This window comes from Colletotrichum fructicola (assembly GCF_000319635.2).
Source record: "Colletotrichum fructicola Nara gc5 chromosome Unknown KSG_Nara_v1_contig04, whole genome shotgun sequence".
In the NCBI taxonomy this organism is placed as follows: domain Eukaryota; kingdom Fungi; phylum Ascomycota; class Sordariomycetes; order Glomerellales; family Glomerellaceae; genus Colletotrichum; species Colletotrichum fructicola.
The window spans coordinates 5793430-5816813 of record NW_027094054.1 but is presented as its reverse complement, the minus strand read 5'-3'; the positions used below and the strand labels follow the sequence as shown (position 1 = coordinate 5816813).

General features: G+C 50.7%; 8 protein-coding genes across 8 annotated transcripts; 4 read left to right on the top strand and 4 right to left on the bottom strand.

The window, feature by feature from the left end:
* Positions 1-132: 132 nt before the first annotated feature.
* Positions 133-1233, bottom strand: swnH1-3 (Dioxygenase swnH1; the record flags this gene model as incomplete). The annotated part of the gene is made up of 2 exons (XM_032028028.1): positions 133-396; positions 451-1233. The coding sequence occupies 2 exons, from the start codon at positions 1231-1233 to the stop codon at positions 133-135; spliced, it is 1047 nt and encodes a 348-aa protein (XP_031891859.1).
* A 668-nt stretch (positions 1234-1901) lies between these two features.
* Positions 1902-3516, top strand: tropD (Cytochrome P450 monooxygenase tropD; the record flags this gene model as incomplete). The annotated part of the gene is made up of 2 exons (XM_032028016.1): positions 1902-2570; positions 2638-3516. 2 exons carry the CDS (start codon positions 1902-1904, stop codon positions 3514-3516), a joined length of 1548 nt encoding a protein of 515 aa, XP_031891860.1.
* A 3060-nt stretch (positions 3517-6576) lies between these two features.
* On the top strand, positions 6577-8263 carry CGGC5_v008492 (Lactose permease; the record flags this gene model as incomplete). The annotated part of the gene is made up of 4 exons (XM_066152022.1): positions 6577-6634; positions 6719-6895; positions 6944-8002; positions 8079-8263. The coding sequence occupies 4 exons, from the start codon at positions 6577-6579 to the stop codon at positions 8261-8263; spliced, it is 1479 nt and encodes a 492-aa protein (XP_066008673.1).
* A 242-nt stretch (positions 8264-8505) lies between these two features.
* On the bottom strand, positions 8506-9232 carry CGGC5_v008491 (uncharacterized protein; the record flags this gene model as incomplete). The annotated part of the gene is made up of 2 exons (XM_032027992.1): positions 8506-8819; positions 8878-9232. 2 exons carry the CDS (start codon positions 9230-9232, stop codon positions 8506-8508), a joined length of 669 nt encoding a protein of 222 aa, XP_031892170.1.
* Positions 9233-12280: 3048 nt separating this feature from the next.
* Positions 12281-13918, top strand: AMI1-4 (Amidase 1; the record flags this gene model as incomplete). The annotated part of the gene is made up of 1 exon (XM_032027981.1): positions 12281-13918. The coding sequence occupies one exon, from the start codon at positions 12281-12283 to the stop codon at positions 13916-13918; it is 1638 nt and encodes a 545-aa protein (XP_031892169.1).
* A 1845-nt stretch (positions 13919-15763) lies between these two features.
* BAT2-1 (Branched-chain-amino-acid aminotransferase, cytosolic) lies at positions 15764-17024 on the top strand (the record flags this gene model as incomplete). The annotated part of the gene is made up of 2 exons (XM_032027970.1): positions 15764-16789; positions 16845-17024. The coding sequence occupies 2 exons, from the start codon at positions 15764-15766 to the stop codon at positions 17022-17024; spliced, it is 1206 nt and encodes a 401-aa protein (XP_031892168.1).
* A 69-nt stretch (positions 17025-17093) lies between these two features.
* Positions 17094-18545, bottom strand: GH5FP-4 (Glycosyl hydrolase 5 family protein; the record flags this gene model as incomplete). Its single annotated transcript, XM_032027958.1, has 2 exons — positions 17094-18292; positions 18347-18545. 2 exons carry the CDS (start codon positions 18543-18545, stop codon positions 17094-17096), a joined length of 1398 nt encoding a protein of 465 aa, XP_031892167.1.
* Positions 18546-19180: 635 nt separating this feature from the next.
* Positions 19181-21109, bottom strand: patE-3 (Dehydrogenase patE; the record flags this gene model as incomplete). The annotated part of the gene is made up of 2 exons (XM_032027947.1): positions 19181-20636; positions 20691-21109. The coding sequence occupies 2 exons, from the start codon at positions 21107-21109 to the stop codon at positions 19181-19183; spliced, it is 1875 nt and encodes a 624-aa protein (XP_031892166.1).
* Positions 21110-23384: the final 2275 nt, after the last annotated feature.

The following is a 23384-nucleotide window of genomic DNA, read 5'->3' as shown; positions in this document are numbered from 1 at the left end:
CAAATCCATCACTTCTTCATTGACAGCCACCAACGGATGAATACACAGGCAAAGGTCAAGCGTTGCTTTAGTAGACTAAGAATGACTTGGCATTAGACACGTCAATACTACTTTGCAAAGAGAAGCCACAATCTAAGCCACAGCAACCGTCTTGGGCGCGTCTACCCGAAGTTCGTGGGCTTGTACGGAGCGCTCGTCGGCAATTCCTTCGACCGGGTTGTATCCCGGAATGACACGCTTGTCTGCACCCTTCTGCTTCAGGACGCTTTCCAGTGGTGTGCTGTGATCAACCCAGCTAAGATTCGGCAGTGCCACATCGTATCCGAGCCGACGTTGCACCTCAAGGGGATAGCTCTTCACAACATCGTGAGGTAAGTAGAGCGCAAAATTCTCCTCCTACGGTTTTTTTCAGGTTAGAGTATAGATAAAAGTATTTGGGGAGCGACTTACCTGTCTGAGATGGGGCAGCTGCATGAACAAAGCATACACGAGCCTTTTGCTATCCTCGGTGGTATTCTGACCTGCACCATGGTAGCAGCTCGACAGCATGAAGAAGGCATCACCGGCCTTGAGTTCAGCATCAATCGCCAATTCTGAGTTTGGTTGTTCGTCGAATCTGGTCAGATGACTGCCAGGCACGAATCGCGTGGCACCATTGGCACGCATAGTGTCAGTACCCGCAATGAAGAAGCTGATGCTGCTGTCGCGACCGAACTCGTAGTCTTCAGGGCGAATGGCCGGTACTTTGTTGTACCAGATGGAGTCATCTCGGTGCAAGTCCTGAACGTGCATTCCCGGTCCGACTTCGAAAATGGACGACATAGCGACGATCGGCTTTTCAGTCACTACAAACCGCTTCCGGCCAAGCCAGGAGGTGTGGCTGACGGACAGAAATTTGTCCATGACTCCCAGATAAAGTTCGTCTGTAATGATTCTCTGTGTGAGAGCAGGTGCATACTCAGGAAGGCGAGCCAAGCGTTTGGTCTGATCATCAGACCTGGCATACGAGGCGGCATCCACATGCGGACGTACGGCTCGCTCCGCCTCCGCAATTTCCTGGGCGCTGAGAAAGCCTTTGATGCGGACTCCGCCATTGTACTTGAGAGACTGAATAATATTGTTGAGGGAGGCTGATCGGTCAAACGCTTCAAGGGTGAACCTAGGCTCATTAAGAAGTTGAGACGACTCCGTAGCCGTGACTGGAGCGTCATGAAGCGTAAATGTCATAGACATGGTGAAGTGTGTTTAGTGATGTATTTGGAAATAGACGGATAACTAGTCAAGTTCAAATGCATTGACAGGTGAAGATTCTTGAGGAATAATTTGTTCAATTCGACTATCTTAATATTTCTCAACGTTGTGTACTCTCTTCTGCTTTGGAGCAAGTCCAAAAAGATGTCGTTGATGATACGCCCATCATAAAACTCCGACCACAAGCACGGAGAAATGATAGCGCCATATCGCTGCACCAGCTTGCGAGTGAATCATTGCAACGATACAATAATTACAACACCAGTTCTTCTTGCCTTTCAGACTTTCTGACAACAGCGTATCTCTGTTGCGCCGGCCGCAGCATTCGCGTCGGACATTTGCGTTGCCAAGGTCCGTACTTATGTCCGATAGGCCTGGGGTAACACGGCCGCGATAGAAAAAGCCCGTCGGCAGTTCGGGCCACCGCAACTGAGCCACGCCGCGTATCAGCAGCTATCTGATGCAAGATTCCATTGAGTTTGTCGGCAAATCCAGACTCACACGCTCTTTCGTAAGCCAAGATCGAACTCCAAGACAACGGATCCCGCGGGCCACATGATCGGCAGCGTTCAAGAAGAGCATGGACGCCACGAAGTGCATCAACGCATGCATTCAACTTCAACTTTCATCTTATTTGTTATTATCTGAAGATGCTGTCAATTGATAATTTCAAAGAAACACTAGCGGTCTATTGGCCTTTTGTTGTTGTGTTCTTGCTATGCATATCTTTGATTCAAGCTCGATACTCCAGCAATCTGCACAGAATTCCTGGTCCATTCCTGAGTTCAGTGTCAATCATTCCACGAATTCGATCTATCTACCGCGGCAACTCCCACGAAGACGAGTTGGAACTGCACAAAAAATACGGCAACTTCGTTCGAGTTGGGCCTCGCACTGTCTCCATTTCTGATCCTGCACACATTGAAAAGATCTACGGCATCTCATCCAACTTTTTTAAGGCGGGCTTCTACGAACCTATCAGATTTCACGATGAAGAAGGGTTAGTTCCGGATCCATTAGTGCTCGCCGACAAGGCGACGCATACGAGGATGAAGAGGAATGCGGCAAATGCTTATGCCCTACAAGCTCTCGTCCAGCTCGAGCCTCTTGTGGACAAAACTATCGATAACTTGCTCAAGCACTTGGACATCTGCTATGCTTCCACCGGAGCGATCTGCAACCTAGGGGAATATATGCACTTCTTCGCCATGGACACAATCTTCAACATCACTTTCGGTCGGGATTTAGACTTCATTAATAGCGGCGATCCCAAAGGCTTTTGCAGACAGTTGCAAGATGGTCTTGGGTACCTTGTCTGTGTAAGTAACTGTTATCGGTCCGCGGAGAAGACAAGTCAGCTCGCTTACCACGATGTGATTTGCTCAGATCGGCCAAATTCCATGGGCGCATCGCTTTCTGCTCGGCAATCGCATCGTGGCGGGACTCTTGAATCGCCTGACCGATAAGGAATCAGTCTTCGACAAAGTCATGAGTCTTGCTACGTCATACCGAACGATCGCCGAGAAGGAGGCTCTGATTGGAGATGATGAAGCGACCTCCTGCACCTTTCTGTCTCGACTGCTGCGAAACCAGACCAGAAACCCTTCCCTGATCACCGACAGAGAGATTAACACGCACATATTTGGAAACATTACTGCGGGAGGGGATACCACATCTACAGCTCTTCGAGCTATTCTGAGAGACTTGATCCGTCACCCAGCAGTGACTCATCGTCTGATTGTGGAGTTACGGGATGCGGGGCTTGATAACACAGAAGCTCTGGTGCCTTATGGCGTTGCATCAAAGTTGCCGTACCTATCTGCCATCATATGGGAGTCGATGCGATTACATCCGTCGGTAGGGATGATGCTGGCTCGAGGAGTTCCTCCGGAAGGCGCTGTGTTCCGCGATGGGGACAGAAATGAGTATCACATTGGACCAGGAGTTGAGGTCGGTATCAACCCCTGGGTAGTTCACCGCAATCCTCAGGTATTTCCTAATCCCGAGGTCTACTCGCCCGAAAGATGGTTGGAGGCCACGCCTGAGCAACTGGCCCAAATGAAACGTGCTTGGATTCCGTTTGGCGCCGGCCGTCATACTTGCAGTGGACAACACATTTCAATGTTGGAGATCACCAAACTTGTCCCGACAATTGTGCTCAGATATGTCATCACTTGGAGCTCTCCCAGTGAAGATGTCTCCGTCTTCAGTCGCTTTTTCACCATCCAAAAAGGGCTTCTCGTAAAATTGGAGAAAAAGAGTTAGTGAAGGGATGTAGAGTATCGTACCTAGTAGATAATGTTCAAGATTTTGATAGACCTAGCAGTGTAAGAAGCCATTTCATATAAGTGCCAAGTCAATTTCCATGTCCTCAAGAACTTCTTCCCACCTGAAGAGACGATTATTGCTCAGCCCTGATATAGCCATGTCTCGTCGGCGCCATACCTCTTCTAAAACAGATATAGCTAACACCCCATGGTTGAGCGCCATCGTGGCAAGGCTCTGCAACCGCCGCTTGATGTGTTGTCTTCGTTCCAGAGCATCAATCTCAGCGCCGATAACAACAAGAGCCCAGCCAAGGAAGCTGCCGGGCCCAACAGTATCAGGTATATGGGGAATCAGCTGAAACACATCGTCGACACTTGACCGAATTTCCATTGGGCAGTCTCCTCCAACAGTCGGGTTGTTAATGATACGATAGACGTAGATGTGGAGGGCATGTCTAAACACCTCAGCCGATGCTCTGGCTGCCTGTCGAACCTCTAAAGTGTCCAAGATGTCGGCAGGAACAAGGCTGTCGCAAATGCTGGAAGCACACTGTTGCGCTCCAATCATGCCAAGGGAAGGTAGATTTTCTGGCCCTAGCTGGGTTGCCTGAATGCGCCGTTGAAGTTCCTTTGCTTTCCCATAAACCGCTCTCATGTCAAGCATACCGTCATCAGTTGAACAAGCTCTCAATCGCCTTACCTCATCGTGCAGGCGAGCAGATTCGACCTTTGGTTGTTAGTGCCTGATGAGGTATGCTCTCACGGTGTTGAGGAGTCCCGAAGACGGCAACATACCAAAAGTCCAGGGAAGCCGACATAAAACCCAGATAGCACGTCAACAGAGTCTTGGCTGCGAGCTTCAGGGAAGAGAACGCTCAGCAAACTGTATGCTTTCTCTCTGAATAGGCCTGGCATGTGTAGAATCACTTGTGTCGCTACCAACCCCAAGAGGCCAGTCAAGAAGGGGTCAACGTCAGAGCACCCATCTCGTGACCGGACCCATGTCAGTAGCCCTTCGTAGTGGTATTTCCAGCGCTGTGTACCCTCACAAAGCTAGAAGGCGGAGGTTAGATGCTTGATCAACAGGGCTTAGGGGGCATGAGCACCTCGTAGATGAGCAGAAGCAGCATCGTCATGAAAGTGACCTCGCTACGGGCCTGTGCAGGCTTCAACAATCTCTTTTGTAAATGATGCAACGCCTTTCGCAAATGGAGTTTCGGCGCGAAATCCTTGCGCCCATGCCAACGATTGAGATGAGAGCTAGAAACCGTGAGAATAGCATTCAATAGGGCCGTGTCATTCAGAGAAACGACAGCGAGCCGCCGATAGCCGTTGCCATCATAATCAACGGCCAGTGATAATCGAGCAATATTCTCTGCAAGACGGAGTAAGCCCCGTACCATATACCATGGATGATCTTTAAGGTGCCAAACACATACTAATAAAGTGCTCCATCAACTTGTTCTCATCGGACGGAAGGCCGAGAGAGGACAGAGAAAATAGAAGAGCTGGGGAGGATATTTGTTAGCTGATCTAACTACATTTTGTCGGACACTTACCATTAGACGAGCCAGGCTCTAGTGATTGTGTTTTTCGGCTTTGGTCTCTGCTATGTGACCAGGAGTAAAGGGCATGATAACCACCACAGAGCCTTCCAGTTTCGAGACAGCGGTTGCAAACTAAGACAGGGACCCCTAATCAGCACTTGAAAACATGACTTCTGGTGATCAAAGGCAGCCGTACACGGAAGGTTCTTGTCACAGGCATTACTAAAGCCCTGCTCAACACATGTCCGGCAGCTTCCATTGCTTTGAACCTCCAGTTCAGGTATGTTTGGGTTGAAAGCTGCCATTCCTTCAACTCGAAAGCCGCTCGGTAGAGTGCTGGTTGCTTCAAAAGGCGAGCAGATTGGTCGCGAACACCAGGAAATGCCTACTGCAAAATAATACATCATGTCTATCAAGGCAGTGAATCACGTTGGATCTGTTTCGGCTTCTACCATCTGCCTATCTCCGGCCTCAGTGGCACTTGCATCTATGACGAGGACCCTTGTCCGCGGGCGTGTGGGGGTTCGTTCTCCCCTTCCCAATACCATTCAGAAGATTGGTCAGCCACACCAAAGGTCCTCCAATTCGTAAGCCAGAAATATGCGTCTAGTGGAAAACAGCCATCAGAGTCCTACCTAGTAATGCAGCGAGCTTCCTTGTGTCAGAAATGAATGTTTGGGCACTTCCTGCATTGGAAGCACAAATTAGGTTATTGCGTGTTACTTTTGCTGAAACCCATGATGTTAAGATCTCAGATCGCGAATCGTGCCGTCGAAGCACTCGATGGAATGTCGTATGGGATACCGGCCGTATCAGGTTGTTGTTTGTTGTTGATGGCAGTAGGGAGCCACCATATGCGAATGACAGGTCACTATCAACGCCAGGCCAGAATGAAACAGACTACCTTATCTATGCCCGGCTTGATAAGGGAGTAGAGACATAAAGTCAATGTTCTGGGATATGGCAATGATCATGCAGAACACTGTGGTTGTGTCGCTGCAAACCGTTAGTGCCGGTATCCCACCTGCAGATCCCACTTCAGACCTGGCTTCAGCAGATCGCCCACTCACGTAAAACTCCGTTTATCTCTAGTCTGTGCTCTTCCAGCTTCCTATCAGCAAACAGCCGTCAACCGAGGTCTTTTACCTGCATGAGCTTATCTACAATTCGCTTCGTTGGTTCGCCTTCACAAACATACCCATCCACAGTTTAGTGTTAGCAAGCGTTGTCCTCTTGAGGGTTTTGGCAATCGTAGCTTATCATCATACCTGGAATCCTGGCCATATGAAAGAAGAGAAAAATTGGGATGATACAAAATTCAAATATGAACAATCTGGTCATGCGCTGTGAGCTTGACAGATAGCAGACCCAACTATAATTTGTTTTCATGCACCAACATTTTCTGTTCCAACCAGTAAGACCAAGCCGAACTCAGGGACATGTTTATCTACTTCAACTCCTACGGGGCCATCGCAGCATGTGTGCTGACGGCAATGTTTTCAATGGCCAATATGGCATACGACGCCAGCATGATCAATCAACTCTTGCTTAGCCAAAGCTTTTATGAATGTAAGCATAATATCCAACTACCATTAGTGCAGCTTTGAGAAAAGAAATCGAATGCATGGACTTGAACTAACAAGGAAAATGGAGACTTCCGACTGAATGCAACATACATCGGATTGAATGTCGCCATCGTGAATGTAGGAAGCTTCCTCGCAGGCCCTATCGCTGGGGTCTTGGTGGACTGGGTGGGCCGCAAGAAGTCCCTTGCCGTAGGCAACAGCATCGCCGTTGTGGCGGTAATAACCCAAGGTCTCGCAAAGAATGGTGAGAATGTGTTGTGTCATTCAAGTCTTGGAACTAATGCACTCGCAGAACCCACACTTCTTGCCGGTCGGCTCATTCTTGGAATGGCCTTCATAATTAATAGCGTTGCAGGGCCTTCGTTGGTTGCCGAATCCACTCCAGGCCGCTGGCATGGTTTGTTGACAAACTACATCAGCCTCGCTATGCCCGTCTTTGGAACTATCAGTGGAGCTGCAATATTTGGAGTTTACCTTGCCGGCTCGGACTGGGCATGGCGAGGTGCAATTCTGGGAGAGCTTGGTGGGCCGATACTGGCCATCATTGGGCTGGCGTTCGTCCCAGAGTCTCCTCGTTGGCTGATCGATCAGAATCGAAATGACGAGGCACTTGAAGTCCTTATGCGAATGCACCCGCCAAGTGCGGAACGGGACGTCGTCGTGGAGGCTGAATACCAACAGATGCTCCAGACAATCCACTTCGAAAAGCAGTCTGAAGAGTCAGGCGCAAGCAGTTGGGGAGCTTTGGTCAAAACAGCATCTGATCGTCGCCGTTTTGCTATTGTGGTGTTGACGAACATCTTTTTCCAGATTTCCGGCTCAAACACTTTCCCATACTTCTTGACTCTGGTCGTACAATCTGCCGGTATCGTCGAAGCACGGACAACACTTCTCGTCAACCTTGGGTTGTGCATTTGGGGCTGTTTCGCCGTTGCCTTTGGTGTATGGTTCTCCGAGTATTTTGGTGCCAAGCGTTTCTTGCTTGCGAACACCGCTATTATGACGCTCTGTCTGGCTATGTTGGCGCTCCTCGGCGTCTTGGGGAGTGCCAACCCTCAAAAGCAATCGAGCTTTGGAATTGGGGCTGTGGTAATCATTTTCATCTTCCAGTTCGTTTCCTTCAGCTCTTGGATGATTCTCAACTACACCTATCCGCCACGGATTCTCCGGTTTGGTCAGCGAGCGAAGGGCTTTGCCCTGGCGCAAGCGACAGGATTTGCCTTCTGCGTCATGATGACCTACATACTTCCTGTTGCGCTCGAGAAAATGGGTTGGCGTTTCTACGCGACCAACGCAGTCTGGAACCTAGGGATTCTCGCGATAATATGGTGGCTCTTCGTTGAAACCAAAGGTATGTGCGCTCCTGTACGATTAGACTGGATTTATCTCGGTGACGTCAGTGGCAAGCTAGGAATTGACTCAAATAGGAAAAACTCTCGAGGAAATCGACGCCTTATTTGAGGGAGTCGTACACTTCGAATCGGGTGCCGAGAAGCTGAATGCAACTGTCATTGAGGGCGTGGAAGAGATAGCTGATGGCACTTCAAAGATCGAGGCTTCCAGGAAGATGAAGGAAAGTAGTCCAAACCGACAGATTTCACCTGCCCAGTGATGGACAGAGATTGAGTTGGATTTCGTATAGATCCGAACAACACCGGTCACTGATGGCACGCATAGACACAGAAGTTGAACAATCAAATATTTTGGTATTTTACAGCTTTTGGTACATGGACTGTTCTGTCTTGCCCAGTGGTATGTATAAAATGCACGCTATGTCCAGACATAATAGGTACAATGGAAGAAAAAGTGCCACCCCTCAACTAAGCCAGGCTCAACCTGCGTGCTCGGAACCGCTTACTGTCCGAAGGTGAACTCGGGGATCTCGATGGTAGTGACGACCCAGGTCTTGCCGCCGTCGCTAGTGCTCATGTCGCCGGTGACACCCTGGCCCTTGCCCATGGTGTTGATGTAGTTGGCGTCGGCCTTGTCGAGGATGATCTTAGTGTTGATCCAAGAGTGAGCACCGATTGTACCGCAGTCCTCCTCGGCGCACTCAACGGCGGAGCCCCAGCCCTGGGCGTGGCCGTCCTTGGTGGACAGGGTGGAGATGACCTTGTCGTTCAGGGAGACGGTCTGGGTGTAGTTGCCAGAGGCATCGTCGTACTTGTCTGTAGTAGATGTGTTAGCGAATTGCGTATTTACACCATTAGAAGCAGCGAAACTTACAGTGCATGGTGATCTTGTCACCCTCGGCGGCGTCGGTGCCCTCAGTCTGGACGGGCATCTGAGAGTTGGCACCGGTGGACATCAGGGTGTAGGCGTAGGCAGACCACTTGTTGGAGTTCCAGTTCTCGGCAATGGACTGGATCAGGTCACCGTTGGAGGTACCCATGCCAACCCAGAGGGAGGCGTCGCCCTTGTTGTTGGCGGGGGCGGCCGGAAGGACGAGAGTAGAGGTAGCCTCGCGGATCCAAGAGTCGGAGGAGACGGGTCCGGTGCTGAAGGCAGGGCCCATAGCGGCCTGGACGCCGGCAACGGCCGTGACGGCGAGGGCGGAGACGATCTGGCTGGTGGAAGGCATTTTGTGTGTGTAGTAGTTGGTAGAGACTGGATTTGGTAGTGATTTAAAGAGTGGCAGTTGAATGAATAGAAAAGATCGACTAGCGATTGAAGTTGATTGCTGAAGTTGTTGGCCTAGAGAAGAACCCCGAACTTGGCGAGAGGATCGCGTTCTTTATAAGTCTCTGCCTCCAACTCAGTCAAGCATATCCGGCTGACCGAATCCGAAAAGGTCACACGCCTTCGAGCTGGCGCTACGCCCTATACGAGGGCATCAACGAAGGTGGAAAGCCGTACCCGCGAGTTCGGATCCATCTTGTTTCAATCATAATGGTTTTTGTGGGTTTGTCACGGCGGGTTCATGATGGATCCGGGAATACAACTGTTCTGGAAAGGAGGTTGCATCTCGCTTGGGCGCTTGCACTGGAGTGAGTGGTGATCTTCGCCGAACTAGCCGGAAAATGACATCGGCTGTTGTCAAGTCCTGAGATTGGCGGGCGGAATGGATATCCGGGTTGTTTGATGGGTCATGTAAGCCATTACTCAGGGTTGACGCCTGGAGAGTGCGGAAAAGAGCACGTCTGTAGGCTGTACCCGTAACTCAGTCTTGACTCTAACGCAAAATGTCTGCTATATCAGCGCAATTATCGACTCTATTTCGTCGTCATACCATCTACACGGCGCAAATTCTGCCAAGGACCACTGCCGAACAGGCGCGATGTGTTTAGCTGAAATTGGGTCTAGCCATCGATGACCCCTGACGCTGTCTCGACAGGGTTGACGCACTTTTGTTCCGAAAGGAGGCGTTTGCGGGTTGATCCACCAATCAATCCGCCGCTCGGATTTAATCAATTTGTTGCTTCTGAAACGTAAATAGACGCCGCAGTAATTCCACCATCAATACCAACGGAGCGCTCCGTCATCCCTTGATCCCCACATTGAATGCCCCATTCCCTCAGTCGATTCAAGCGAGATTGTTCTGAACTGACGTTTTGCTTGAGATGAACCAACATGGAAAGTCGTGGGGTTTCATGACACGGCATGCGCTGCGGAAAATTCGCGATTGGTGGGACGCCATCCGAAGTGGTGCTGTGGTCGATCTCCCCTTTCCTGAATGGCTCCGCCAAGGCAGCTCCCGTCTCTTGTCAGAAATCAGACGATGGACGAATTGGATCGAGAATGGTTTGAAATACTCAGAGGACAAACGCTGTTCTTTGGTTGTTGAGCCTCAATGTCTAATACACGCATTTGGGTCGCATTAAGGCCCGCGTGGGATGGCGCATCATGGTCTGAGCTGAATGCTAAAATTGGGGGATCAGTCTAACGGGTACCCATAGATGAGTCCTTTTAAGGCACGGATAAACTGCCCAACATTAGTGTCAGCAATATATCAAACTTTGGACTCGTGATTCGAGTGCCGCTATCCGCCCCAAGCGACATTACTACTGTAATATCTGTTGGCAGCGCTCACTGAGCTCTTTGAAACAACAGTAACATACTCTCGAAGTCTTTCTCTGTTGTCCTCAGTCATGAGTCTCAAGGTCAACTAACCGAAGAAGGGTTTTGATTGCATGCATGCACTCTGACTTCACCTGAAAGCTACCACGGCGTTATAATAGCATCCAATCCCTGCACAAGGTCTTCCTGTAAAAAAGGCATACAAGCAACCTAGTACAGGGTGTTTCAGACGGTCCTGCGAGAGTTTTTCCTGACTTCGTCAAGCTTATATAGTGAGATAATCTTGTTCACTGTCTTCGCAAAGTAATTCGGTCCACATGACTTACTCGTACAATCGGGAAGTGGGCGAAGAATGGGCCTCTCGACTCTCGAGGTGGTGCATCAAGCCCGACGATGATTACATATTGATGAATGTCTAAGCGAATCGAGTATAGTCGGGCAAAGCTGCGAGACAGAATTGGTCTCGTTCTCATCCTAATCTCTACTCTCCGAATGTTTGCGCAAGAGTTTCGAAGTCACTGCTATTCAACACGGGTTCACCTATGTCACGATTTGCCAAGTACATAGCCGCGGGGCAACAGCCGCCAGCTGCGGGGAGTGGATTATCGCCAAGAGGCGCGATTTCGCTTGGCATATGGTTGTCTCCCAAGGGGGACGAATGTGAATGTGTTGGCTTGGCGTCAAGCGTTGTCGGACCATAAATGCTTATCACGAACTGCAGTCTTCGTGGCAAGGGAAATTGTCATAAGAAAGGCCAGATGGTCAATATCTTGCACCTTGTACTTCAAGAATCTCAACTTCGCAGTCTCTTGTCTGATACGATGTTCACTCGGTCTTATCACGAGTATCCAATCTGACTATCTTCCATCGCGCTGGCTTCCGGCGCAAGATAAGGATACTGCTAAGTGGGCCGCTGGGCTGGCGCCAACGTAGCTTGCTGACATTGGGGTCTTGGTTCGCAGGCATCCCGTTCCGATAACCAATCCGGATCAGCTAAACCCCGTTACCTCCGTTGGGGGCCAGGGATTCGGATCCGGCTCCGTGGGTCGTGAGGCCGCTATCGGCTCGAAGACACCGATCAAAAATATGTATGCGGACTAGGCGAGTCCGACATAAGCTGCAAGTCTATCGGCCATATCTCATCTGATAGCCCGTGTCACACTAACGCATTCTCGATGATTGACACACGGAAATTTGACAACGGCAAACGGTGCCAAGTTGCATGTGTTTAAATACAAATTGACTGAAAGCTATGTGATCTGCGTGCTTCATTCGAACGTCACATATTCATCGAGTCACCTGCGACAACATGTGGTTTGTGCCTGCTCTCGCTTTAGCTTCACTGGCTCTTACGGCCCACGTGGACCAAGGGCGCCTTATCCGGATCAATGGTGTCCATTATTATTCCGGAGGAGTTCCCGTTGGGCACCTGCGAACCGACCTTCTCCGGAATACCACGATAGAATACGCCGATTTATTGCCTATGACTGTTCTAGAGCTCTCAAATTATGCGCTGTTGATAGATGAGCTTTTGAATACTACAACGACCTACGAGACCTCGGACGATGTTTTTCAGCCAGCTTTTCTCCAAACGCTGTACCTTCGTCTCAATATGGCGGACAACATGACTATTGACGGTTCGGAGCTTTCTGACTGCCTTCAAAAATTGGGAACCTCGATTATGGTTTCATCGTCCCAGATTCAAGGGGTTGCCTCAAGTGTCGAGACGTTCAGTGCGAGCCTCGACCTGCCCAAGGGTCCATACTTCATCTCGGTTCATAGCGGGAACATTTACAAGGCGTATCGGCTGTACGATGACGATAACTTGGCTTTTGTCCAAGGAGTTGTTAGTGACGAGGCAGGAGGTTTTACCTCGCTTCCGGCGGTCACTGAAAATGTCATGGCGAAGAGCATTGCGGTGCCCTCTCGGCTTCACTACACTGCGACTCAGGAAAAGCCACTTGCCGGCCTCCGCTTCGGTGTGAAGGACATCTTTCACGTCAAGGGTGTCGCCACAAGTGGAGGAAACAGGGCCTACTTCTACCTATATGGGCGACAGAACCAGACAGCCCCATCTATCCAACGGTTGATTGATCTTGGAGCGATCCTCGTAGGGAAGATGGGCACAGTTCAGTTCGCCAATGGCGACCGTCCGACAGCTGACTGGGTCGACTTGCACGCACCGTTCAACCCACGTGGCGACGGATACCAAGATCCAAGCGGCTCATCTACTGGCCCTGGTGCTGGTATTGCGGCGTACGAATGGCTAGATTTGGCGGTTGGCAGTGATACCGGTGGCTCGATGCGTGGTCCGGCAGGACAACAAGGAATCTTTGGAAACAGGCCCTCGACAGGAGCCATTTCGCTGGAACATGTCATCCCGTTGAGCCCCGTCTCAGATACCGCCGGGATGTTTGCACGAAGCGGTAGTCTATGGGCTAAGGTGACCCAAGCTTGGTACCCGGACTTTGCGTCTAACCACTCCTCGTATCCAAAGAAGATCTATCGTTCCACGGCGGAGGGAGGGGCATGGTCTGGAGGGTCCAGCGAAGGAGCCGCTAAAGTGATTGAATCTTTTGTTCGAAAGCTTGAGCAATTCCTTCAAGTTCAGTCGACACCTGCCAATTACACTCAACTTTGGATGGAGACGCACAGTAACTTGACTGCAGACGTCAACGAGATGCTTTATCTGACTTACGGGGTTTTCGTCTCTCACGACCAGTGGCAACTGCATGGGCAACCTTTCTTCGAGGATTATGCGGCCAGGTATGATGGAAGACAGCCATACATCAACCCAGGCCCCCTGGCAAGATGGCAATGGGGTCAGCTTCACGCAACCGATGACGTCTACGCGCTAGCCCTCCGCAATATCTCCATCTTCAAAAGCTGGTACGAGACCGAGGGCTACGGCAGAAAGGATGCAAAGACTTGCTCTGAGGGACTTTACATATACCCTTGGTCCATCGGCGAGCCTTCGTACCGCGACCAATATTTCCAAGCCCGGACTACACCGCCGCTTGGATTTGACGACTCGTCAGTTCCAGTCATGGCAGGGGCTCCGGAAGTTGTTGTTCCAATCGGCGAAGTTCCATACAACAGCACCAAGTCCATGCACACTGAATATCTCCCTGTCACGATGGCATTGAGGATGGCGAGGGGATGCGACTACCACTTGGCAAGTCTTGTCCGAGATCTTGAGGCAAATGGTGTTCTCCGAGCAGTCGCAGCGGGCTCAAGGCTATATCCGTAGACTCTATAGGCATATATACTCAACAACCCCCTCCATTGTGCATATTCACTCAAGCTGAACCAGCTGTTGGATGTCACATGCAAATTGCAATCCATGTACTTCTCAAGTTCAATTATTTGTGCTGTTCATTACGGTGTACATGAGCGTCAAGCATGTCGGACTGGGAAGTTAATTGTGTACCCCGCACATGTCACCTAGTGACGTCGTTCAACACTGACTTATGGTATACTCATCTACTTGACGATTACTGATCAGCCTAGGCGTCTAAAGGCGGTCTATAGTGAAGTGAATATAATTGACTATGCTTCCTATTTAAAATTGCATTTCCGTCCGGATGTCCAGTTTCACTTTCAGTAATAACTTTCACCTCGATAACATCGATAGCTACTATTATTATCATGCCATTTTATCAGGTTTACCACACGTACCCACTGGCAGGGCACCAGCGTCAGGCAATCGCTACATCAATCACCAACTTGCATTGCAAAGCGTTCAATACCCCGTCTTTTTTCGTGCACGTAAACTTTATCACACAAGAAGACGCACCGGCGGAGGATACCTACTTCATGGCCGGCAAGCCTCATTCATCGAACTCTAACCGAGTCGTTGCTGTTGTCCGCACCTCGCCAAATCGCACGAAGGCAGATTGGGACAAGCTTGCAGCTGACATCGAGGACGCATGGGACGAAGTTGTTCAGGACAAATCACATGGTTCGGGGAAGGGGGTACGGGATAGGAACAAGAGCCTTTTGATGGTGGTGTTCACGCCAATGTTGGCAGTCCGTGAGGGTGGCATGGCTATCCCAGAGGCAGGACATGAAACCGAATGGCTCAAAAAGCAGTTGCCATATTTCAAAGACATGAGTGAGAAACACGGCTTGCAGGAGTTCACTGATATGCTTGAAGAGTTGAAACATCGCGGCGCAGCGGAATGAATTATTCGATATATCGATCTTACTGACACTTATGTTTATCTTTGTGTCGCAAATCTATACTTTTGTCTATTGCATGGCCCTTGGCGGAGTGATTGTGTCGTGGGAATGCTACCTTTCGGGTACAACTTGCTGAACAGCGGTCTCTGGTGGGTCAGCACATGTGATCCGCAACTGTTGTCCGATCAACGCTCCATTGGCGAATGAAGACTGCCATTGGCAATGTCTTTGATGGAAATTAAATGTTGGCCCTTAAACCCGAACGTCGCATTATCATGTTCCCTGCTTGCCCGCAATCGCCATGAGCCCCATCAGAATCAGGTTGGCAAGGACACAAACTTGACATCGAAGAGAAAGTCGACCAATCAATACTTGAAGCTCTTCCAATCTAACATCCAGTCGCTTGCAAGGGTGTTCGAGAAACGGTAACGAGACCAGCAAGGAGCTGCAACTTCGACTGAGTACAATCTGCAAGAGTAATGGTTTGAGGACTCGGGCATCTTGTCAGTTTACCGATACCGCCCGGTCATGATTAGCTTGGTAATGGTGCGATTCCCCGCATTCGTGGCCACGCCCTTCGCATGTAGTCAGCTTTGGACGGTCCCGGCAGTAAGACTGGCGTACCCATTTTGTAAGGGACTTGTGTAAAGTAGCATCGATGGATGCAGCAATTAAAGCGGTGAGTCACAGATGACCCTGCCGAAGCAACCCGCGTTTCCACTATGAATGATATCTCGATTACAAATGCCCAACTGTGAACTTGAAGAGTCATGCTGCTACTTATACTTCTTGTTTGGGGTTCTGTTATGAAGAACATCAGCCGTCGCCTCGGAATCTCGACTTCTCCTAAAGGCGCCCTGTTGGAATAGTTCTTCCTTGTTTATCTTTCCTACCCATTCCACCTCAGGTCCCCATGTCACCATCTGCAGAAGTCACGCTTCCCATCCGTGGGCAAAATGGAATATCTAACCAGAAAATCTGCTCAAATGAGCTTGATGCTTCATCCTTGACTTATGACTACACGACTGCGCCGAGGCCCGTTCCAGACGAAGCAACGGCGAATGCGGCAGAGGAAACCGTATGCACAGATCATATGATTACTGTACAATGGAAGGCGTCCACAGGATGGGATACTCCCGAACTCAAACCCTTTGGCCCTCTGAGCCTTTTGCCTACAGCGTCAGTCTTACACTACTCAACGGAGTGCTTCGAAGGACTCAAAGTATACCGTGGCTTCGATGGAAAGTTACGCGTGTTCCGTCTAGAGCGCAATGCTGCTCGTTTCCGCGTCTCTGCCCAGCGCATGGCGCTCCCGGATTTTGAGCCGTCGGAGGTCAAGAAGCTTATCATGGCTCTCCTCTCTGTCGACGGAGATCGATGGCTTCCGAAAGACCGGCCTGGCAGCTTCTTGTATGTGCGCCCTACTCTGATTGGGACGCATGCCAACCTCGGCGTTCAAGCCCCTAAGAAAGCCTTGATGTATATCATTGTCTCATTCATGGCTCGATTGGATACAATCGAAGGGGGTTTGCGGCTATACACCAATCCAGAAACCGATGTTCGAGCTTGGGTCGGTGGGTTTGGGTACTGCAAGGTCGGCGCCAACTATGGCCCTACGGTGGTGGCAACAAGAGAGGCCTCTTCTCAAGGATTCCAGCAGATTTTGTGGCTCTACGGAGAGAACGGACAGGTCACGGAAGCGGGAGGTAGCAACTTCTTCATTGTGTGGAAGCGTAAAGACGGAAAGACGGAGTTGGTGACAGCTCCCCTGGACGACAAGCTCACCTTGGACGGCGTCGTTAGACGGAGCTGTCTCGATTTGGCTCAGGAGAGACTAAGCGAGGAGCTCGAAATAACTGAACGCACGTACACCATCGCGGAGGTTATTAAGGCTTCTTCCGAAGGCCGCCTTCTGGAGGCTTTCGTCACTGGCACGGCGGTAAGTTCCCAATGACACAGATATTCCACTGAAGAAATAGACTGACACTCCATAGTGGTACGTTTGTGCAGTTTCCCAGATTCGTCATCGTGCCCAGGACATCCACGTTCCAATGGGCCCAGAGGGCGACGGTGGTGACGTTTGTAAGAAGATCAAAGGATGGCTGGGAGACATTTTATACGGTGGAGTTGACCATGATTGGGCTGAGATCATTGAAGAAAGACAGATTAACTAGCTGTGAGAGATGGAAAAGCTTGGGTCATTGTATTTGATGCAGCTATCGGTGTAAAAGTAGACAAACCTCTCAAATAGTATATACATCCATGCTTTTTACCCATGGTTTCCAAACTTTCTCCATGCCTTCTTCGTACTGCCAACCGGAGAAGTCATCATTTGTAAGGGACCACGTATCTAATACGAACTGGCCACCCTCTCGTACACGATAGATGCCTGGGAGCGCCCACATCATCCAGTTGACACCGTACTTTACCGTCATGTTTGTCATGCAACTGACAAATGTGTTGCTTAGCATGCTTGAATCTTGCCCCCATCCAAACTCGGAAATGACCACTGGTGTGATCCTCGTAGCAGATTCACACTTCCCATCCAGCAGACCGCAGTATTCTGGGGACTCAATACCCAAGGCATTCAATCCTCTCCAGTACAGCTCGGCCTCAGTGAGCTTGCAGTTCTCCGTTGCCACAGTCTCAGTAAGTCCGTCGTACATGTGAAGCTCCCAGAAGACCTTGTCCTTGAAAGGATGTTCGTCCAGGTCAAAATAGACAGGGTCAGAAACCCAACCGTTCTTGATTGTGTCGCAGTGATAGCAGTCGTGGGTCATCAGATTCTTCTGATTAATGAGGCCTGATAGATCCTCATCGAATTGCATTCCAGACCAGCTGATGAGGATGTCCGGGTTCGCCTCGTGAATCGCATAGGCACCCGCCGTCATGTTGCCGACGTATGTCTGCCAGTTGTACTGGAGTGGTGCATCAGCCAGCTCGGTGATGTTGTAACTAGGCCTAAGCTCGTTCCGGAGAGACATACTCGCAACGTTGGGATGCTTGCCGGCCCAGCGAGCAACATAAGCTAGACCTCGAAGCCATTTGTCGACAGGAAAATTAAAGCTGTCGAACCAAGCGTTGCCGTCGATGTTGCTACAACACCACATTGCTTTGCTGACATGGTTATCTGGGTGAATCAAAATCCCTTTCTGTTGCGCAATTTCTGCAATGTCAGACCAGATCTCGAATCTCGTCGTGTCCAATGACCATGAAGGGTTCTTGGAAACCACCATATCGGCGACGCGGGTGCCATTCTCAACACCCATTCCGTTGATGAGAGCTTCTTTCAGGCCAACGTCAGAGCCGTCCCGCTCGTAGATCTGGTCCACCATTTCGATCGCGAAAGGCATCCTGAGCATGTTGAAGCCCGCACTTTTGACCAAGTCTAGGATGTCTGAAACAGATTGGTACTCGACGCCTTCGGGAATCATGGTCTCGCCTAGACGTAACCATGTCAGTACAGGTCTTCATAAAGACTGACATGCGACCTTACCACTAAGTGGCCAATTCAAGCCGGCCCATACGATTGTGTCATTACGAGAATTCACTATGTCTCTTCCTGCAGTACGAAATGGTCCATACGGCCAGATACCGGTCGTGTTGTCTCTTCCGAACAAGACATTGTTTGCAAATTTCGCTGTCTGTGTAGCAATCACAGGGATGGCATACACCAGAGCAAGAACCGGCTTCATTTTGGCACGTAAGCTGTGAAAGAAGTGACTTTTAACGGTGTGGCTTCTGGCATTCGATGTGACTGCCAGCGTTCACTGGGCAGGTTTTATGACGTTGATACCTAGGATCAGAGACTGTGCTTTGGGCGGCCATGGTATTGACTTAACATCGGGCCCATGATAAGCACTGGAGCCGGGCAGCCGGGAAGTTAGCCGGCATTCCTCTCATATGATGCCGACGACTAAGATGGGCTTCAAGGACTAGGCAGATTGGCATCATCCGTTACCCCATCCATGCATCTCGAGCCTATTTCGATCCACTGGATATGCATATGCGAGGGGCTTGGGAGGGAGTACACCGATTTGACCCCGCATTGTACTATCGGTTTGCCGGCCATACCCGGCGAACTAGGGCCGGTCGGCGGCTCAGAACCGGGTGGCGATTAGCAACACAGCACCAAAGTAGGCGAACGACTGAGGAGATCAAATCATGTTTTTTATAGTATTAATCTTAAAATTAGAGGATAAGAAAACGAGATGCTATGGTAATTACAATATCTCGTCCGATGACAGAGTCTGGTATCTCGTCTATGTGTGTAAACAGTGGTCTATGTGCAAACGCCCCCTTTCACTTCACTCTATGTTTGATCATGTGTCTAGTAACCGTTGAGAATCTGGGCAGAGACCTTCTCAGCGAGCACATAGACGGTGCTCTGAGGGTGACCAGGAGGAAGCAGCGCGAAGCTGCTAGCGTCAACAACTCTAAGACCGTTGACACCGATGACCTTTGCGTCCTTGTCAACAACCGCGTTGGGGTCATCGCTCTTGCCCATTCTGCAAGTGCAAGACGCGTGCCAGATGGTCATGACATCGTTGCGAATCTGCTGGATGATCTGAGCATCAGTCTGGACGGCGGCGCCAGGGTAGTACTCCTTGTTGTCAGCGAGGACGGGCTGCATGGCCTTGCTGCTGAAGGCCTGGCGGAGGCGCTTGTAAGTAGCAAGAGCAACAGCAACGTCAGTGGGGTCGGTGAGCCAGTTGGGGTTGATCAGAGGCAGATCCTTAGTGTCGGCTGAGGCGAGAGTAACTGTGCCGCGGGACATCGGGGCGACAAGACCGCCGAGGATGGTAGCGTACTGGTAACCATCCTTGGGCTGGGTGAGAAGGAGGTTGGCGAAGTTGCCGACGTAGCCAGGGGCAGTGAGGTACTCAATCTCGGGCCAGTCCTCAGGGAACTGAGAGTCGAGGATAGCGGCGGTGTCGGCGCTGATGAGGTCACGAGGAGCCTTCTCCCAGCCGAGGAAGTCGCAGACAGGGTTGGTGAGAGGACCCTGCTTGAAGATGGAGTACTGGAAGGCAAATTGAGCGGCAGTGTAGATGAGGTCGTTGGCAAGACGGGTCAGAGTCTGAACCTTGACGCGCCATGTAGGTCCGAAGAAGACGTGATCCTCCATACCCTGACCAACACCAGGGCGCTCGGCGACGATGGGGATGTTGAATTTCTGGAGCTGGTCCTTGGGGCCGACACCGGAAACCATGAGAAGCTGAGGGCTCTGGAAAGCACCAGCCGAGAGGATGACTTCCTTGCGAGCCTTGAGGGTATAAGTGACGAGACCGGTGTTGACGACGACTCCGGTAGCGGTCTTGGAGCCGTCGAAGAGGATCTTCTTGGCCATGGACAGCTGGAAGACCTTCAGGTTGGAGCGGCCAATAGCCTGGTTGAGGAAAGAGGTCTGACTGGACTCGCGCTTCTCAGTCTCAGGGGCAATAGTGTCGGAGCAGTACTGTGCGCCCATCAGCTCGCCACTGTTGAAGTCCTGAGCCTGAGGGATACCAATCTCATTAAGAGAAGGCTCCAGGTAGCTGCTGAAGGGCTGGGCGTAGTTGGCGTAGGAAACACGGAGAGGTCCGCCAGCAGGGAAGAAGGCATCGGGGTTGTACTCGGCGCTCGCGTTGGCAGCGCGGGAGGAGCCGGGAGGGGTGAATTTGACACTCTTCTGGAAGTAAGGGAAGAGGGAATCCCAAGTGTAGCTGTCATCGCCAACAGCATCCGCCCACTTCTGGTAAGACTGCTTCGTACCGCGCTGGTAGATCATGAAGTTACGTGCCGAGCTAGATCAGGTTAGGTACATCCCATAATCGTCTGGTTTTAACATCATTGCTCACCTTCCACCGAGACACTTTCCACGAGCATAGTGGATGCGCCTGTTATTGGCACCAGCCTGGGGCTGAGTGATGAAGTTCCAGTCAACGAGAGGGTTGGTGTCGAGAGGGCTGGCGCCCGCAAACAGGGTATCACCCGCAGGCGTGTTGCCAATGATGGGGTTCGTAATCTGGTAGAATGTGCCGGCTTCGATCACAGCGACTGAGATGCTGGGGTTGGCACTCAGTCTGTTGGCCATCACAAGGCCAGCGGTACCACCGCCGACGATAACGTAATCGAATGTCGCGTCCTTGGCGTCTCCTGCGTTGCCGCCGAGTTGGCGCTTGAATTCCGCGTGCTGACGCGCCTCATCGTCGGCTGGGGCGGCCTTGGTCACGCTAATGATGGCGACAAACGTCGCGATAGCTTGAGAAACGCGCATCTTGTTGGGTCTGAATGGAAGGAAAGAATGAATGAGTGAGAGTGAACTGTCAAGTCTGAGGATGAGAAGAACATGTTTCGAAGGATCGTCAAGAGGTTATATGATGTTTTAGGTCTCAAGGAACGTTGCGGGACTGGCCGAGAATAGATCATCATGATCCTTTACGAGAAGTCTAATTGATGGTTAGGTCAGGTCGTCGAAGGGTGGAAGGAAGATCTTGAGAATCAAGCCTCTTTGAGAATACTAAGGCCTGTCTAACTCGCTTGTGGTCAAGCGTGCCGAGATTTAGCGTAAGAACAGACATTTGAGATGTGAAATCTTCCATGGTTCACCGCCCACCACCGCTATTAGGGCGCTCTGGTCCCGTGGTGGTCAGTGGCTTGGGCCCTTTGGAGAACTCGAAAAGTGATCACTGATCACTGATCACCATCATGATTGTCAGGCACAGAAACGTGGCGGACATGGTTGCGGGGGGCGCGATCCGGGGCTAAATGCAGAATTGAGTTTAGCCCGCCAATTCAGGGGAGAGTCGCGATGCTCAGAGAAAGGGAGCAGAATTTGTGTCCGGCTGAACCTTCAACTTCTAGACGCAGCCAGGGACGGTGAAAGACTTCAGGGCATCCCGTGCGGGTTACCGAATCCGGGAACGCGCCAGCATGTGGCGTCGCGACCCGGCTAGACATGCTTGGATAAAGAAGACGATGATGTCTTCCATCCAGTGACAGTTTAGCCCGTCCCAACCAAGAGAACCTTTTTGTCCTGACTTGGTATAGAGAACAAAGTCGCTTGTTTCAGGAGGTGACGGAACAATAAACCTCGATCTGTCAACCTGTAGGTCTGACGAACATCTCAAATATTAACAAGACAGTCGCTTCTCCGGCGGGTTGCAACCAATACTGCGAGCGATAGGGCGAGTCTAGCCCTCAATCAGTTCAATTTTGCGAGCGACTCCGGCTAATTAACCCCAAATTGTTCGGCTGGCTTGGGAAGCGGGACGATTAGGGGACAGTGTTATCGGCCGAATGGAGACTCGGAGTGCGCAGCAGAGCCGCCAGATCTTCATGCATTTCCAATGCCGTGACTGTGAAATTCATTCTAATACAAGGACCTTGAGAAGCTGTTCGAGACTTCCACGCCGACGTGTGCTGATAACATCTGAGCTGAAAGATAAGACATAATTCCTGGAGTACCTCGAAGTCAACGCCTGAGGATATGGTCTCCGGCATGACATGAAAGCCCTCGATCAACAATGTCAAAGGCAGGACAAAACTTTTGAAATGCAGTGAGCCGATGGGTTGGACAGGCTCAGCTGGTGCTCTGATTCATGTTGTTACCATTCGACTCATTCATCAGCCCGCCTGAAGTGGAGGGTTCATGGGAACAGAAATGATCGTCGCGTCCGCCTTTTTGAGCAAAGTGGTATCCTTAGGAGATCAGAATTCAGAGAGGAAGAGATGGTTTGTCGTTGCCGTCGAACAGCTGATGGCCACTCAGCATGGAATGATAAGTAGACCTGACTGTAAGGTGGAAAAGTTGCGAAGAGCCCTCGGTCCCCAAGACTTCTTCTGTTGAAGCGACTGAAAGCATGTGGCCTTGATAGAGTTGGTCGTTGAATCTCTCGGTCTCGGTTTTGCTTCGGTCTTGACCCATACGATAGAGGTATATGAGCCTCAGCGCCTGTCTGGAAACTCTTTAATATTAAATCACCGTCTGTAAAGACCTGGGGCTCAAATAGGTAACTACCCTTTCTAGCCGCCAAGCGCAAATGACTCTGTGTCTGAGCTCGAAAGGCACCTGTTCCGCTTAGTCACAGCCGCTCCGCCCCCAAGGATGCAGGGATTCGCGGTCGCTAACTCTGTTCAGTCCGGAGCGCTGGGTTGGTCTCATTGCCCCTTAATCAAAGTTTCCAGGGGCTTTATGTTTATTTGACACAATAGTCAACACAAACAGACGAGCAATTGGCTAACGTTTTCACTCTCCTCGGTTCTCCGAGTTGGCATGACTTCATTCTACATAGGCTAATTGCCGGATCACCTCTCTTTCTGGCCAAGTTCTCCTCGTACTGGTGGACTTTTCAGGGCTGATGGAGCTCGAACACCCTGTCTGCGCCTCGTCTGATTGATGGGTTGCAGCGGGCGGCCCGCGAGCATCCCACCTCGGCTGTCGGAATACTTCTGAGAAGGTTCTTTCGCGATATTAAGGTTTTCTGGGGAGCTTTTCAATCTATTCGAGATGCCTTCTTCCCCTGAAGGCGCAATTGACGTCGAAATGTCCC